General features: G+C 35.5%; 1 protein-coding gene across 5 annotated transcripts in view; it reads right to left on the reverse strand.

Moving 5' to 3' along the window:
- The window catches only part of ANKS1B (ankyrin repeat and sterile alpha motif domain containing 1B), a 312,127-nt gene extending 294,462 nt beyond the window's left edge, over positions 1 to 17,665 (reverse strand). For all 5 annotated transcript variants that reach the window (XM_088141910.1, XM_088141913.1, XM_088141912.1 and 2 more), the window contains exon 1: positions 17,532 to 17,665. In XM_088141910.1, the coding sequence (XP_087998036.1) occupies positions 17,532 to 17,665 (134 nt within the window). The remainder of the gene's footprint in view (positions 1 to 17,531) is intronic.
- Positions 17,666 to 18,346: the final 681 nt, after the last annotated feature.

Below are 18,346 nucleotides of genomic sequence, written 5' to 3' on the forward strand. Positions count from 1 at the left end.
AGTGGGATAGTCTGGCAGATGATTCTGATGTTTGATAGCCATGACCTCATTTGTTCAGTATTGTTGACAGAGGAATCAATGCAATGACAAACAGTAGTGGTGACAGTGAATCTCTGTGAAAGATTTCTCTCTTGACATTAACCTCTCCCAGGCTATCACCACTGACCAGCAACTGTGTCTTCCATTGTACCATTGATCTTTGCACAAAGTTTCTGATGTTTCTACTGACTCCTGTTATTTGTAGGCACTTGATTATCCAGTCATGTGGCAGGGAGTCAAATGCCTTCTTGTACTCAATCCAAGCATTCAAGTTGGTCTTCCTTCTCTTGCAGTTTTTCAAAATCATCTTGTCAATTAGGACCTGATCTTTTGTTCCTCTGCTGTTTGGGTAGTTTCCTTTCTGCTCAGACGGAAAGAGCTTGCTTTCAACTAGGTGCTGTTGGACTACAATTTAAAAGTTGTTGGCAGGCAGGTAATTGGCCTGTAGTTGCCTGGTGCTGCCCCTTTTGCTGGATCTTTCATTATCAGCTAGTTTTTGCCAGATGTTAACCAATCTTCAATTTCAGCTCCTTGCAGTATGTTGTTAAACTGCTTGGCAATGAGTCGGTGCAGACCAGTCAGATGTTTCAGCCAAAAACCATGCAGTTCATCTTCACCTGGTGCTGACCAATTCTTGATCTTCCTTGCCCTTTTCTCCACCATTTCTGCTGTTATTACAAATTCTTTCATTTCAGCTTCTCTTTTATTCTTATGTGCCTCCTTTATCCCAGCTGCATTCTTGTTGTATTTCTTTGGGTTGTTCCATAGCTGCACCCAGAACTGCACTGTTTCTTCTTTGTCAGGTGTTGACTGGTTCATTGCAGTCTCTCCATTGATGGATTGGTAGAAACATTTCTGATTCAACTGAAATTGGAGTTTCTGCCTATAGTGTGCAATTTGAGCTTTGTATCTGCTGATCTTTTTGGCTATTTGCTGCTTTATTATTTCCAGTGCTCCTTTGATCTTCCTTGTTTCTAGGTGATATTTCTTGATCAGGTATTCTTTGGTCGTCTTGTTCTTCAGCTTCTTTTCTTTCATCTGTTCTAGCTTGCTTGCGTCTGATTTTAGCATGCTGATCTTATTTTCTAACCTGATCTTCCATTTTGGTGGTGCACTGTTTGGCTTTTTTTCTTGTTGGTTGATTTTCCATCCAAGGTATTCAGTCATAACTGCAGCCATGCTGTACATTAGTTGGCTTGTTTCTTGCAGTGGGCAGGGACTTATATTTGATATTACAGTATTGGCATCTTTTAATACTTGTGCTAGTTGTTTCTTTGTAACAAGCTTCAATGCAGGCAACCTTGTTTTGTGTGTGTGTGTGTGTGTGCGTGCACGCATATGTGTGCTGTTCTAGATGCTCAGTTATTCTTTTTTTCAATTCGTCTTATTTTTTTAGTTAGGGGGCTTTGTTCTTTCTGAGAAGAAGGCAGAGGAGAGGGTGCCTGGTTTGGGAATGAAAATGATTCAATAACTATGCTGGCTTCCTCTACTGCTGACTTGCCCTGGTTTGCCTCTATAGTTTGAGCTACTTCTGGCAAGGCTTTGGTTTCTTTGCCCTGGGTAGACCTTTGCAGTTCTTCCAATTCTACTTCTGTGAATAATAATAATAATAATAATAACAACAACAACAACAACAATTATTATGATTATGATTATTATTATTACACATTTGATTTATTCTCCACCCATCTCCCCCAATGGGGAACTCTGGGCAGCTCACAAAGTATACAATTCTAATATATTTCTTAACAGTGACTAACAATTCTTAACAATAACTACAGTGATATATTACACTATGTGACCAGCAGTGGTTGCTAGGGAGTCACAGCACATCCAGGCTTTTTCCTCTGTAGATCTTTCCTCACCGCTCACGTCAATCATTGCTCTCAACAGTTGCATTCAGAGTCCGGTCCAGCCCCGGTATTTTGCTCCCTGCGCAGCATCGCCAGTTCCTCCCACCGAGATGGGAGTCCCCATTTATCTACTCACAGATGGAATTGCTTTCGAACTGCTAGGTGGGCAGAAGCTGGGACGAGTGATGGGAGCTCACCCCATCCCACGGAACCAGGCCCGAACCACTGGAGTGCAGTTCTCAAAGATTATAGCCAATGGTTCTGAGATCACATCCATCAATTACTTTAGCACCCTGGGATGCAATCTACCCAGTCCTAGGGATTTAAATTCATTCAAAGCAAATAGGTGTTCTCTCACCAATTCCTTATCTATTTTGACTTGTATTTCTCTTCCTTACGCAAAAAGACAAATACAGCATAGGGACTAAAAAATGAAGTTGTGCAACAGCGCAGCTTATATATAGGGTATACAATTAATTGGAAAAAATATAATTTGCTTCCATTAGGATCATAAATAACCTCAGTTAACTATCAGTAGGTGGGTTTTACACTTTCTTTGGATATGAAATATTTGGGACTATATTTCTCCTTGAATACCTCAAAAATGTTGAATTGAAACTGTTTAAATGCTTAGATGATGGATTTAAATCATTGTTTAAATGCTGGATTAAAATCATTGGTTAAAATTACCTTTGAGCCTCTAGACTAATCTGTATTATAAGAAGGATTCAAGTTATCTCCTCCCCCGGACGGTCCCGATGGACCTAAGCCGTCCCGTAGAGATGGCGATCGCAAAGGGCACGTCCCGCGGATCTCAGGGACGCCGCAAGTCCCAGATTGATCCGGGGAGAAGCTCTTGAAGCCGGCGGAGGAGAGCCAGCCAAAATGGCTGCGAAAGCCGGGGCAGCTCCAAAGGAAGAAGGAAGAGAAGGGTGTCAACTGGGTGAGATGGACTTTTACTATTTAACTATTCTTAGAGAACACCTTAAGTAACTTAAAGAGATTTTTAAAAGTGAAGAAAAGTGGATTAAGCGGCGAGATCGAGCCTTATAAAAAAAGGGGGAAAATTTTTTTTTTCTTTTCAACTTTCCCTTTTTAGTGGATTTGGCAAGATGTTTTTCTCTTAAAAAAAATATATTTTTAACTGGATTGGCTTTTTCTTTTTAATACTCAATAACTTTTTATTTTAAGCCTTTTTTTGACTAAGATTTCTTTATTGTTGTAAGAAATTTATACTTTTTGATTTTGAAATGGGGAAAGTGGAGTTAAGAGAAAGTAAATGAAAGAAAGTTACACTACCATCTAGAGGCTCAACATAGTGCTCTTTTTCTTCTATTGTGACGCATGCTCAAGGACCCTGTGCTTTCTAAAAAGATAGTGGGATGTGCATGTTTATACAGGTGCCATCCGTAACTATAAACAAGAAAGTGGAGTTGAAAGCGATTTTGAAAATATCAAGATGGAAAGTTTGAGCTAGTCACAAGAGCCCTGATTAGTGGCAGTAGCTCTTCTTTCTGCTAGAAGCTCTGCTTTGCTCTCCACTCCCCCCTCAGTTGGATTTTTTTTTAAAGAGACTTAGTCTTTTCCCTCCTCTTCTTTTTTTTTTTCTCCTCTTGCTTTTTTTTTTTCTTATTTTTGGCAAGAACAAAGATAAAGAATCCTTTGACTCAATGAAGGTTTATCAAGATAATAAACTATACGAGAAACACAATGCAGAAAAAGATCTCTAAACTATTGAGGATGACTATAAAAAACTGGAAGAAGAGCTGCAGAAATTCCCGCAAAAAAAAAAAAAGAAAAAAAGATACTAAAGCTAAAATGGACTTAATTAAACATAAAACGGGATCAATGGAAAAGGAAGAAATAGTACAAGAAATCAGAAACATTAAACATAATTATTGTGGTTAATTAACTGATAAATGAAGAGGGACAGACTTGTTCTTGGCACTGAGGGTGAGAAAAAGATTATACAAGATTATAATGGAAAATCGTACTAAAAGAATGCACAAAAAGAAGAAGTAAAACAATATTGAAAGAAACTACTTCAGATGTTTAAAGAAAAAACGAGGGGAATACAACAATGATGGAACTGACAGAAGCTTCAAAAAGCAGAATGTTTGAAAGGACATTTATTATTGCTTTCTCTTATCCAATAATATAGAAAAAGGAATAAACAGCTAGATATTTTGGGATATTGAATGAAAAGGGTGAACTCAAAATTATGCAAGCGCTGGAATAAAGTATAAATCTGAGATATATAGTTAAAAATTGTATTTGATTCTAAATATTTTAAGAGATTAGACATTTACATATGGTTGAATATAGTAACATATAGATTTTAAACTAGAGATATTTTTGTTGAAACATGTAGTGAAGAATCTGGTTAGAACTGTAACCCTGTTAGAACTGTAACTGATATTGTAACTGATACTGGTTAGAACTGTAACTTTTAAGAATTGGAAAAATTAAAAATTACTTATGCAGGAGGAAGTTATTGAAAATTATGAAATGTGCAGAGATGAGTTAAACTGAGATTTGAAATTAGAGTAAGAAGATAAGTAACTTGTTTTTATTAATGATTGGATGAGAAAATATAGTAATGTAATGGATTAGGAAACTTTATAATAGAAATTTGATATTAATTACTATATATATACACATATAATCGATAGATGAAAATGTATTACTAATCCTATTGAAAGTTAAAATTTCTTGTAATAAATGATTTTATAGATTAGCTATGAATGATTAATAATTGTTAATTGATAAGTATACAAGTATATTTTGAATAGATGATATGAGAATTTAAGATTATGAAAGGGGCACCAACGAGTTGGTAACTGGTTGACACACGCTATAAAATGGAAGATGCTCTTTTTTTTATGCCTTTTTATGGTTTTGTTTGTCCATGTATGTTTTGTGTTTGTTGTAAAAATAAAAAAATATTAAAAAAAAAAAAAGAAGGATTCAAGTAATATTTATCTATAATGTTTTTAGTAGTTTTTTCCCCTTTTTTTCTTTTTCTTTTTGCATTTTTAAACAATAGTGGAGATTTCTGGCACTTAGCTCACAGATTTAAATACTTAATTACATTATTAAAATAATTTAATGTTCTTCAATGTAATGTAATTTTTATATGGTTAATATGTAATCTAATATACACTGAACACTAATTGTAGAATCTTGGTAATTCCTATATCCAGTTATAGATATCATATATCTGTAGCATTTTTTCCTTTTCCTTGTTTATTCACTTTTTCAAAAAAACGATTAATAATTTTTAAAAGGATTCAAGTATGACTTCCTATTAAATATTTGACATAGACTGATGAAGTATTAAGGAAGTTTTTGAGGCAGGTAATGTTCCCAATCTTCTTTAGCTAAACAGACGTTGTCTTTATGAGGATGATGGTTTTAATTTACCAGATTTTTAACTTTATCACTTGGCTTTTATTTTAACATCTATATTGATATGTAATGAATTTTTAAACCAATTATTACCTTCTTACGGCTCATTTTAAGAGTAAATGTGTTATCTGAAAGTCTAGCAAAATTCTTGGGTCAATTTACAGTAAGCAAAGTTTGATTTCACCACCTTTGACAGCTGTTAGACATATCTGGGCATGATTTAGGAAGTAATTAAACTTTGACCTGGATTTACATGAGAAATTGATACTGTAGAATAAACCTAATTTGAAGATCAAAAAGAATGTTTTATTAGAAGTCCTGGGCCAAGCAAGGGTTTAATACCTTTAATCAGTTGATTAGTAATGGTTATTTAAGAATTTATGTTTTGAATTTAGCTTAGCAGAATCATCTGCCTGGCAGTATATACAGTTAAATAGCATGGCCCAGATGCTTCAACAGCTTCACACGCACATTTGGTTATATATATGATCTGTGGAATAAGTTTTAAGAGATGCTAAATATACTTTTTATGAGCAAAGGATGAAGTAATTTCATCAGAAAGTTTTGTACTGTGTCTGCTGGATTCCCCAAAGAAGGCTTAAAAAGAATGGCTATCAGTTTTTTATTGTGTTGCCACTGTAGGAAATTTGAGGGCGCTCTTGACTCATGGGATCTGGTCCTCATCTATAAAGGCTACATTTGGGATACTCTGTGTGTGTGTGTGTGTGTGTGTGTAATAAAACAACCCCGGGATTGTATTTCTCCTTGGGAATTTAAAGTAATTGAAGTTGTAAACGTGATGCTGAATTACATTCCAGAAATATGGAATTCAACACTTTATGAAGAATTCAAGCCTGGAATTCAGCAAACTGAATTAAATAACATAATAAGAAGAAAGCAATATTCCAAATGTCAAAGAATGTGTTCAACAGTTGGGCTGATTTTTGAAATGTCATCATATTGTAAAAATGCGAAGTTGGAGAAGTATGGTTCTATACGGTCTAGATTTAATCATATCTTAAAAGACTACACTAGATAATATATTAATACTACATAATACTTTAAGGATCCTTCCCTTTTTAAAATTTTTAATTCATTTTAATCCCCATGAAGAAAAAAATGTATTACTACTGTTTATTGTTACTCTCACCATAATCTGTAATAAAAATATATTTTAAAAACTCTGGGTTGATGGACAGTTTTAAGGCATTTGAAAAGTGTTGTCATATTCTGCCTCAGTCATTTTTTCTCAAGGTTAAATATATCCAGCTCCTTCAATCTCTCTTCATAGGACTTCATTTCATTAGATTTTTCAAAACCTGCTCCAGTTTCTCTGAATTTTCTGTAAGTGGGATACCAAAAATTGAACATAATACTCAAGATGGGATCTGTCTTAACCCAATGAAAATGGAATAATTATTTTCTGCAATTTGGAAACTACATATATGTGTTTCTCCACTCTCTTATGCTTCCTCCTCAGAAAGGTAGGTCAATGAAAGGATCATGCTTGATTTAATTTTCCCCATCAGTACAAGTTCATGCCTTTTTGAAAAATCTGAAATTTGCTTTGGAAGGCATCGTCCACATCTCCTCTGCAGTTGAATGGGTGACAGTATTGTTTTTATTTGTTCCCCCACTTATTTTAACCCAGATGCTGTCTACAGTATTCCCAAGTTCATTCATTTGGATTTCTGAACAGGAATTAGTATTTTTAATTTACAATACAATTCTTCTTTCCTGTCGCTTCTGTTTCTTTTAAACAAATGATATCCTTCCGTTGCTATATTCCAGTCACGGCTCTCATCTCACCAGTTCTCTTTTACACCTATTAAATCATATTACCTTTCTTTTCCAGGAGCTCAAGCTCATCTAGTTTATTTCCAATTCCTTGAGAATTGGTTTACAGAAAACAAAGGCAAGTAACTTTATAAACCAATGTTTATAAAAATCAATGTCTGATTTTTCATTAAGTGATTTAAGGGGTCTACCCCACCCCAGGCAACACTCCCACTTTCTACAGTATGCAAATCTTTCTCTGGACTTATTACTTCATTTCCAGTCCCCACAAGATGTATTTTAAAAGTGTCAAGTTTGCAATGCTTTTGCCACAATTCATACCAAATTCATAACAAAATCAAACTGATTCCCTATTAATTTCATTTGCATATTGCAGTATTTTTATTTTCCATTCTGGTCCTTGTAATGCTAAATGAGAATATAGTCTAAGACCCCAGGTTCTTGGATCTCCTTCCAAGATTTTCAGATTCATGGTGATGTGATTTTAGCTATTCTTTGCATTATTATTCATTCCTAAATGTATTAGTAGGAAGGGATAATTGTCAGTGGGCTTGATAAGGAAGTTTCCTGTCACATCCTTGCTCCTGGCAGACAGCATGAGCCAATGGATCCATACATTTGCTTTGATCCCATTTATTATTTATTTATAAGATTTTTTAATTGCTTCGGTCATAAGTCATTGTAGTAGTAGGTTATAAACTACATGATTCTTCTCTTGCTCTTCTTACACAGTACAATTGCTTTGTCCTTTAGGGATCTACTGTCCTGTCTCTTGTTTTAAAGTGTATTTTCTTTGCCTGAACACTCACGGCCTATTTCATCAGCAAGGGCCTCAAAACCAATTCTGAATTCAAAAGTACATCTTCTATGCTTATTGTTTCTAGTTCTTATTCTCATTCACTCAACTTGCGGTTGCATTATACTATCAGTTTCTGTTACAGTGCCTCCTTTTTTTGAACTGATAAATCCTAATCTTCTTTTCTGAAGTAGAAGTGTAGTCAATCACTGCTTCAGTCCTTTGAGTTTTTCTTCAAAAACTGCTACGAGCCTATATTTGCTGCAAATATATACCATAGTAGTTGCATTCACACATTTCATTAAGTCACAAATAAATAAAATATGGCTTTTCACAATGCGAGAATACACTCATAAACTACCCTTCTAAAATATAGTTTGGTTGCTTTTCTTGTGAGAATGTGTCAAATTGGAGCAAAAAGAATTCTAGAAATTAAGGTAGGGTTCAAACATCACATTAAAACATGTTGTGAAACAGTAGTTTGCTGTTCTGTTAGAATCTAAGTAAAGAATAAACTGGCCACTTTCTTATAATGAAGGCAAGGGGAAAAAAGCAAGGAGAATATACAGAATGAGTGGAAGGGGCTAAGAGGATAGGCAGCTGAAGACTGGATAAAGAGAGAGAGAAAATCAGAAAAATAAAATAACCAGTATATATAAAATAAAAAGAGAGAGGCCAGTACCTAAATATTCATTTTATAATTAATGTCATAGGTAGAGTTTTATTGATTAGCTTTTTCAGACAAAAATAATTTAACTCTATCTTAAACTATCTGTTAAATAAAATATGAATTGTTTGTGACCACTTAGACCTCAAAGTCATGAGAGGCAGTAATTAGTAAATATTCCTCCAACACACACAAATGCACCCACAATTCTAAGACAGTATGCTGTCAAAGTATTGATAGGAAAGGTGATAACATTAACTGCTAGGATTAGCCTGTAAAGAAATTAAGTAGTTCAGCCCAAAAAGACAAGAGCACTTGTGGTGACATAAGAGGAAAAAGATTGCTTTCAATCTGCAGCAGGAAAACATGCCCAGAAGTCAATTTGTGATGGAAGGGAGGTAAGTAAATGCTCTGGTCATCTGTTTCTGCACTCAAAAATGGTTGCTGTCACGTTCTGGTGACAGAACAAGTGGGAAGTGTGAATAAGCCCAAAGAGTAAAAAGCTAAATTGTTCCAAAAACAAGAAGTCCAACCAAGTTCTTTTTGTGGATTAGAAAGATTTTTTTATACATAAAAAAGTAGAATAAGAAAAATAGACTGTATTAATTGTTAAACATTGGATCAGAACCTCAGCATCGTCTCTTAAATGTTATGGAGAGATAGATTTGGCTACCATATTATTCAGCCTAGAAAACAGAATTAAACAATGTCGGACACCATCCTCAAAATCCACGCTATGAAACCAACTCACCTAAAAACTTCCAAAGTTTAAATAAAATAATTCCCCCATGATCAATCTAAACCAGACAGTCAGAAAGATGCTAATTTAATGGAATTCTGCTGAGAAACCCAGCAGAAATAAGAGGACATAATCCATTTAATTATCAGCATAGTTGTCAGTACAATTAACTGTTCAGAAGATAGTTACAGTCTGAAAACAGATTTACTATCTAAGAATGGAAATTTAGTATTAGTTAAATTAGTTCTGATATTAGTTATATCAGAATGACATGGATCACTCTAGATAACATTTCTCATTTTCCTATTCAAATATGCAACCTTCCAGCATTATGAAAATTGTAAGGAAGAAAAATGAAAGACTTCACAAAAGTAATAATTACTTTACATATACATAAGGGATTAACATTCAAAGGGTTGGCCTTACTGAACAATGGGATAGGTGTCAAGAAGCCAGCCTTGAATTATAGAAAAAAGCAATAGTGGAGGACTGTAAAAAGAAATTAAAAGATTTTTTTTAAATAATTTAGACAAAGATATTAAGAATGGTTTGGGACACAAGTAAAGCTTTTATTGGAGGTTATTTCATACAACATAATACTGAACTCAAAAAGAAGAGGCAAGAGAAAACAAGCTATTTTGAATGAGATAAAGAGAAAAGAAGAATTAAAGAAATTTCCAGAGAAGATAAGTATTTCTCAACAAATTAAACTTTTACAATGACAGTTATCTATGTTAACAGTAAGAGAAATGGAAATAAAAATGAACTATGTAAAGCAAAACAACTTTGAGTTTGCAAACAAACCAGGGAAACAGTTGGCATATAAATAATGAAAAGAAAAAGAAAAAGATATTGAAACTACAAGAGGGCGATACTGTATTAACATACAGCGTGGCCATACAAAAAGCATTTCATCAATATTATTCTAACTTGTATAAAGCAAGTGACATTTCTCTTTAGATGAATACCTAAAGAAACAAAATTTACCAAGGATTACAGAGGAACAGAAGCAGATTATGAATGGACCTATAACAATAAGGGAAGGTTCTGAAGCTATAAAAAAGATTAAACAGGAAAGGTGCCTGGACCATATGGATTATCAGGTTCTTATTATAAATCTTTTGAGGATGAACTTCTACAACCTTTACAAAATCTGATGAACTCTATGTTACAAGGAGGAAAGATGCCATAGGGTTGGAAAGAGGCCAAAATAGCCCAGAGTCCCTCCTTGTGGGGGTGTTGGTCAGTGATAAAAATTTGACATATAAATAAATAAATAAATAAATAAATAAATAGTACTAATATCTAAAGAGGGACAAGATTTGATTTTAACAAGAAACTATAGGCCAATATCATTATTGAATAATGACTACAAGTTGTTTACAACTATTCTGGCTGATAGACTGAAAATAATTTTGCAAAAATTTATTCATGAGGATCAATGTGGGTTTTTACCTAAACAGTTAAAGGATAATCTTAGAAATGAGTTGGACATTTTGGAATATTTGGAGCAACATCACGAAAAACAGGCTTCATTAATTTTCTTAGATGTAGAGAAGACCTTTGACAATTTGAATTCAGCTTTCCTGTTCAAAGTTTTGGAAGATATGAACTTTGGAGAGAACTTTATAAAATGGGTAAGAACTATTTATACTTCACAGAAAGCACAAATAATTGTTAATGGAGATCTAACAAAGCCTTGTGAGATACAAAAAGGAACAAGACAGGGACCACTGACTCCTCTCTTATTTTGGTTCTTGAAATACTGAATAGAGATATAAGATCAGATGAAAGAATTGTGGGAGTAAAGATTTTAAAAGAAACCTATAAGTTAAGGGCTTTTGCAGATGACTTGGTGTTGGTTTTGGAAGATCCTTTAAAGGGAACTGAAACATTAGTGAGAAAACTAAAAGAATTTGTTGCATTAGCAGGTTTTAAGATCAACAAACAGAAGATGAAGATGTTAATGAAAAACATGAAAATAGATCAAACAGAATTGATGAATAAAACAGGTTTTAAGAGTGAGAAGAAAGTAAAATATATGGGTATCAGTATGGCAATTATGAATTGCATGTTATTTCAAAATAACTATGTTAAGACATGGAATGAAGTTAAAAAAGATATGTTAAGATGGGAGAAAGTGGAATTGTCATTGCTGGGGAGAATTTCTGTGATAAAAATGAATTCCTGCCTAGAATGATGTTTTTGTTTCAGACAATACCTGTTTTGACAACTGATGCACCATTTAAACAGTGGCAAATGGATATATCTACATCTGTGTGGCAGGGGAAAAAAACATGAGTTAAAATATAAGGTGTTACAGTATGCAAATGAAAGAGGAGGACTGGGTTTACCTGATTTGAAATTGTATTTTGCAGCTTGCTGTTTGGTGTGGATAAAAGAGTGAGTGCTGGTGAGAACAGAAGGCTTTTGGAGTTAGAAGGACATGTGCTGAGATTTGGGTGGCATGGGTATCTTTGATACAACAAAGTCAAGGTTAATGTGGATTTTTAAAATCATTATGTGAAACGTTCCATATTGAGAATATGGAATATATACAAATCCAGGTTGTGCCCCAAAACACCTTTGTGGCAAATACAAATGGCTAACTTATCATGAGATACTAGAATTTTGTCAAGGGGAATACAAAATAAAATCAAGAGAAGAACTGGTAGCAGAAGGACATAGCTGCCAATTGTTTTCTTATTTACAGTTATTAGAAAGATTCAAAGTAGACAAATGAGTTTATGGTTTTGAACATTGTAAGACTGAGTCTGAAATGTAATTATGTACAAATGATGAACATGTAATTGCTGAAATGTATAAAGTTCTATTGAAATTTGAAACAGAAGAACAAGAAGTGAAAGAATATATGATAAAGTGGGCTAAAAATTTGGTTATAATATACAAATGGAACAATAAAAAAATGTGGTTGAAAGAACTGAAATTTACAGTATGTTATAATAGAGAGAATTTTTATAAAATGATGTATCGTTGGTATATGTCACCAGAGATATTGTCTAGAATAGATAAAGGCACTTCAAATTCATGTTGGAAGTGTGAACAACAAGAAGGGACATTTTCTCATGCTTGGTGGACATGAAAAAAAGCTAGAAAATTTTGTATTCAAATACATACACTGATTCAGAGGATTTTAAAGATTAATATACAACTGAGACCAGAGGTCTTTCTTTTGGGATTGATGGACAAACAGTTGGAAAAAAGACATAGAACTTTGTTTTTGTATATGATAACTGCAGCAAGAGTATTGTATGCACAAAGATGGAAAGATTTGGCAATACCTATAATGGAGGAATGGTTGGCAAAGATGATGGAACTCACTGAGATGGCCAAATTGACGTCTTTGATTAGAGAAAAGACAGTATCTATGTTTACTGCTGACTGGAAACCCCTTGTGGACTTTTTGCAGAAAACAGAAAAAAATGAACTTACGATTTATGGTTCCTTTTGAAAATGTTTAATAAAATTATTTTAAAAAAAGAAGCCAGCCTTGGATCCACATTTAATGGACAACTACTGACTCATCTCCAACTTCTCCTTTTGGAGGAAGGTTGTTGAGAGCATGGCAAGGCAACAACTATAAAGAGTTCTATAGGATAAGAATTATCTGTACCCAGGACTATGTAGGTTTAGGCATGGGATAGAAACCACATTGGCCACTTTCATGGATTACTGTGGCAGGAAGTATATGGGGGAAACACTACCATCTTTGTCCTGCTGAACCTCTCCATGGCCTTCAATATTGTCAACCACAGTATCCTACTGGGCTACCCGTAAGGTTTGAGAATTGGAGGCATCATTGGTGGTCCTGACTGCACAGGAGGAGAGTGGCTGGACCCTCAAGCACTCTATTATGGGGTACCCTAGGGCACAGTTCTTTTTCCAGACCTGTTTAACACTTAAATAAAGCTGCTGGGGGAGTTCCTCCACCATTCAGAGTGAGGTATCATCAATATACAAGTGATACTCAACTATATATCTCTACCCTGGGCTAAATGGGAGATGCAATAGAAATCCTTTTCCAGTACCTGGATGCTGTTAGGACTTAGAGACAAATAGGTTTAGACCCAAGCAAGATGGAATGGCTGTTAATTCAGAGGCCTATTAATTCCATGATAATACCAACTGACTCTCAATGGGGTTGTACTCCCTCAGAAAGAGCAAACAGAAGCTTTGACCAAGAAGGCCTTTGCCCAGCTCTGGTAAGTACATCCATTCTGGCCTTACTTGGAACAGGATACAGTGAGGACAGTCACAAATACCTTTGTTATCCCATAATTGGAATACTAGACTCCCAGTTTGCTCTACATGGGACTGCCCTTGAAGACCATCAGAGACCTCAGCTAGTCTAAAATGCAGCAGGCTGAGTGCATACTAAGCAGTCTTGGTATGCGCGCATTATACCACTCAGAAACCGCAGTGGTTATTAGTATTTCTAAGTGCAACTAAAGGTGTTAGTCACTACCTATAAAGCTTTATATGGCTTGGAGACTGGGTATCTAAGAAACCTACCTTTCCCAGGTAGATTCTGCCCAACCAATCTGGATGACCAGGGAGTGCCTGCTAAAGGCACTCCTGAAGGTCCTCTCTTATCACAAGGTACAAAAAGAGGGTTGTGACACAGGATGTTCTTTATAGGATTTCTTACAGGTAGTCCTCAACTTATGACCATTCATTTAGTGACCGTTTGAAGTTACGACGGCACTGAAAAAAGTGAGTTATGACTGTTCCTTGCACTTACAATTGTCGTAGCATCCCCACGGTCACGTGATAAAAATTCTAGCACTTGGCAACCAACATGTATTTCTGATGGTTGCAGCATCTTGGGGTCATGTGATTGCCATTTGCGACCTTCTCAGCCAGCTTCCGACAAGCAAAATCAATGGGGAACCGCATGATTTATTTAACGACTGCACAATTCACTTAATGATCACCGCAAAAAATGTCATAAAGTTGTGTGCAGTCACACGATGACCCGCTTAACAACCTCACTGCTTAACAACAAATGTTCCAGTCCCTCCTGTGGTTATTAGTTGAGGACTACCTATATTCTTTGCAACAGCCTGCCCCCTCCCCTCCCCTCCCCTGGCAAGATGGCTCTAAAGACTATTACTAATCAGCATTTCTCACCGTAAAAGCATTAGCAATCTCAAGCATAACACCGTTAAACCTTGCTATGCTGTACAAACATGTCCAAGAAACTTACTCTTTTATAAGAATAAAATATATTATTAAAGGCACGTCTTATAAAATTCCTCTAGTTCCAAGGGAGATTCAGGCAGGATCAAGAATTTAATCCTCAAATGTTAATCTGGATTGTTTCTGGCCCCTCCTGAAAATGCAACTTTAATGTTTCACACAACGTATTTTGCATACAGCATATCTAAGAATTTACTACAAAGAAGAAAGCAAAGGGCTAAATTGTTCATTAAAATACAGTGGACATAATAGTTACCTACACATTTTCATGTGTAATGTTTCTCACATCAGTTACTTCCATGTGCAGAATATTGTGACAGACGTGTAAATTTCTTTCATTGAAAAGAAAGACAACAGTACTTTGCATAAGTTAATATTTTTCTTAACTTTTAACTTTCTTAACTATGGGATTGATATACACCATTTAGAGTGCATCTATGAGAGGCAGAAATCCCTACTTTCTTTCTGTGCAAAGGCAGGAAATTAGAAGAGAAAATTTTCTTCAACTCACTGAAATCTACCTGTGGTACACTTTATAACACTTAAGAATTCTGTTTTGGAGCTGATTGTCCTCCTACGTATAAGCAAAAAGTTCTGAGTCTTGAGAAAGGAAAAAAGGGTGTCCCCCCCCCTTTTTTTCTTTAATTTCACCCTGCTAAAACTTCAGTAACTTTCAGAAAAGGATTTTTAACCTTATAGTATTATTTACCCTTCCCAGTTTAATCTCATTTCCAGGACTCCATGCTATCAGCTGCTAGAGATCCAAGCAGACCAATTTGATCAGTTTCTCTCTAATTTTCTGTCCCATCCCTCCAGCAATATAATCTGTATTCCATAGGTCAATAGCTCCTAATGTTTCACAGGTTCCCAAACATCAAAGACCTCTTTATTAAGCCATATTTAATTTTTTTTTCTTTAAATGTTCAAGGTAAGGTACTTTGTGTTCCAGATAGCTGGCTTTATTAATTTTGTACATACAAGAACACCTGAATTCTGTATTAAAGGAAATTTATCATATTCCCTCTTGACTTTTCCATGGATGTCAATATTCAAATACACAGCTGAAATCTTTTTCATTTCATTAAAGTAAATTGCTACCAACATTTGATCTTGAAAAGATAGACCTGCTAAAATAGTGATATTGTTAAAACCAAGGAAAGTCAAAACCATTAAACTTTATTTTAATGTGTAATATAATTCATATTTTATATCAATACATTAATTATACTATGATTAACTTATAAGCTATGCATAGGAAAGAAAAAAATTGTCATTCTGGGACTTAAACATGATGCTGATCTTGGAATATATATATTTGTTATACTATTATCTAAATATTTAGAGATGAGAAATAGTTTTTCCAAAATAAATATACATATTTTAAGAATTAATAGATTTGTGCTGTTTACACAGTACCTTGTTTTTAAATGTTACAGGAGTGGACATATAATTATTCAATTTAACAAAACTACTTTTGTGAGTTTAATTAAAAATGCCTGATAGTAAGTAATGCAAGTTTCTACATTTATTAATCTTTGCTTTTCTATAATAGCCAGTTACACAAAGTTTGTAATAAATGTATTTCTTCAGTCTTTGAACATGAATAAACAAAAGGATTTGTATAACAATCAAACTACTGCTATGTTGAAACAAAACTTATACAAATCATAAAAAACTACAATACAATAAAGATAGATGAGTTACTATGAAATGTTGATCATTACATATAAAATTGTGTATGTGTACATACAAGCACACTAATGTTACAAATAAGTTCAAAATGTATTCAAATTGCTCACATTATATTAACCTTTTCACTTAGGTTATATTTTGTATTAAAGTTACTCTATAAATTTGCTACAACCTGTATGCTAAGAAAAATTTGCTATTGTCACTCTGAAAAATTGCACAGGCAACTAAACCACTACTGATAATAAAATTCCATTAATAAAAAATTGAATTATTGAAAACCTTTTTAAACACTGTATTTGCAGAGATAAAGTGGCAGCTTCACAAAATATGAAGAATCCTTGAAAATTAAATGCTCTTTTTATCTATCACTGAAGCAATATTCATCATTTCAGAATGTTTCATTTCTTCCAGTGATGCACATTTAATTATTAGTTCAAATTTTAGGTTAATATACCATGTCTTTAATATAGTTCTACTTTAAAAAAAAAAAAGTGTGATGAAATCTTTTGGCTAGTTAAATGTCTATGAAAAATGTTTTTACCTGCAGTATATTTAACATTATACCATTAATATCTGATATTTAACATAGCCCTGCATGTTACACAAGGTCTTCTGAATTAAAAGTTGGTTGCCTCCTTCTGAAAATGCTTACTAACCCAGTTCTGCAGTTCTAGAAATCTTGATCACCTGCTGCACACATTGTACACCAATTTTTAGAGATCGCCTCTCAGCTGGAGGTTCAAATGTCTTCACAATAAACCCACATGTATATGGAATTGCTGACTTATCCTGGAAATGCCCTCAACAAGGAATTTGCTACAGTTACAAATACTAGGACTATCATATCTGGGCTGCAAAAATCTGGATGACCTCTAGATGGCAGAAAGGAGATACAGAAAACTCTATGTATTTTCTGCCATCTAGAGGTCAACCAGATTTTTGCAGCTCAGATCTGGCAGTCCTACATGAGGATTGGGGTTTTGGGGGGGGTGGTCATAGAGATTTTAAAAAATGAAAGGAATAATGCCAATGTATACATAAGGGTGTCCAATACATGCCAAAGTTCTGCATCAGTGAAAGAAACCCATCAAAATCAAATACTTTCTGACGCATTGACAGAAATCCAAAGATTACTACCTTAATGTCATCAAAGGTAGTGACACAAACCTCTTTCCACACCTGAACATGCTCAGAAAAAAGACAGGTTTTTTGTTACTATGAATAACAGAGACCAGAATGAGGAGGAGGGTGATGAAGAAGAAGATGATGATAATGAGAAGGAGGTTACTGTCCCAGCCCTGGTGGGAAATGTATCCCTACCTCAGCAAGTTGGATAAAGGAATAGGTCCAGATCCACTGCCCAGGAGCCCTCCTTTTCTGCCAGCCAAGAGTTTCTCCACCAAAGCCACATTCCCAGTGCGAGCCGCTTCCAGCAGTTCCTGGTCCTTCCCCATGGTCGGGAATCATCAGAGAATCTTACCGCCCACCCCACAGCCTTCCAGAAATACTGCGTGTGTTTACCCCTGCCTCCCCGTTCAGCAACCCTCGTCAGAAAAACAATCTTCCCCGCTCTCCATCAAGCAAACTGAGCAATGAGGGCATTTCCCACAGTCTTCACAGACTAGCGGAAAGCGAAGGGAGGGAAAAATCACTCCTCGCTAGACAATTTCTGGGTGGAGTGTGGAAGAAAAAAGAAGCTACGGGAAAGAGCCTTCTACCAACATGTTAGCTCAGCGAAGAGGAATGGAGAACTCAGCTTCTCAACCAGGCTGAAGCAGGTTAAGAATGAAGAAGGTATTAAAGACCAGCAGGGCGTGATGTGGGAGGCGCAGCCTTGGCTATCTAGGCCGGTTGCTGAGGAGACAAGAGTTCTCTGCTTCTGAATGGCTGAGTGGCCTGCTGCGCCCCCTCCCCTATTTACCTCCCATTGGTGTGCCCTTGCCCTCGATCCTGACGCAATGGGGATTCTACTGCCCTCCCTGAGCTATCCAGCCCTCCCAAATAGCGGTGGTGGTACCAACAGCAGCTCACCTCGCGCTCTACTGCGGTGTCGCGCGCGCGCCTGTACAGGCGGTGCCGCGCGCGGTGATGGAGAACAGCTGCTGAATAGCGAGCTGCGCGCGCTCCCTCCACCT

This window comes from Python bivittatus, unplaced genomic scaffold (genome assembly GCF_059951505.1).
Source record: "Python bivittatus isolate LINGU-HERP-01145 unplaced genomic scaffold, Pbiv_v1 ctg000330_np1212, whole genome shotgun sequence".
Classification (NCBI taxonomy): Eukaryota; Metazoa; Chordata; class Lepidosauria; order Squamata; family Pythonidae; genus Python; species Python bivittatus.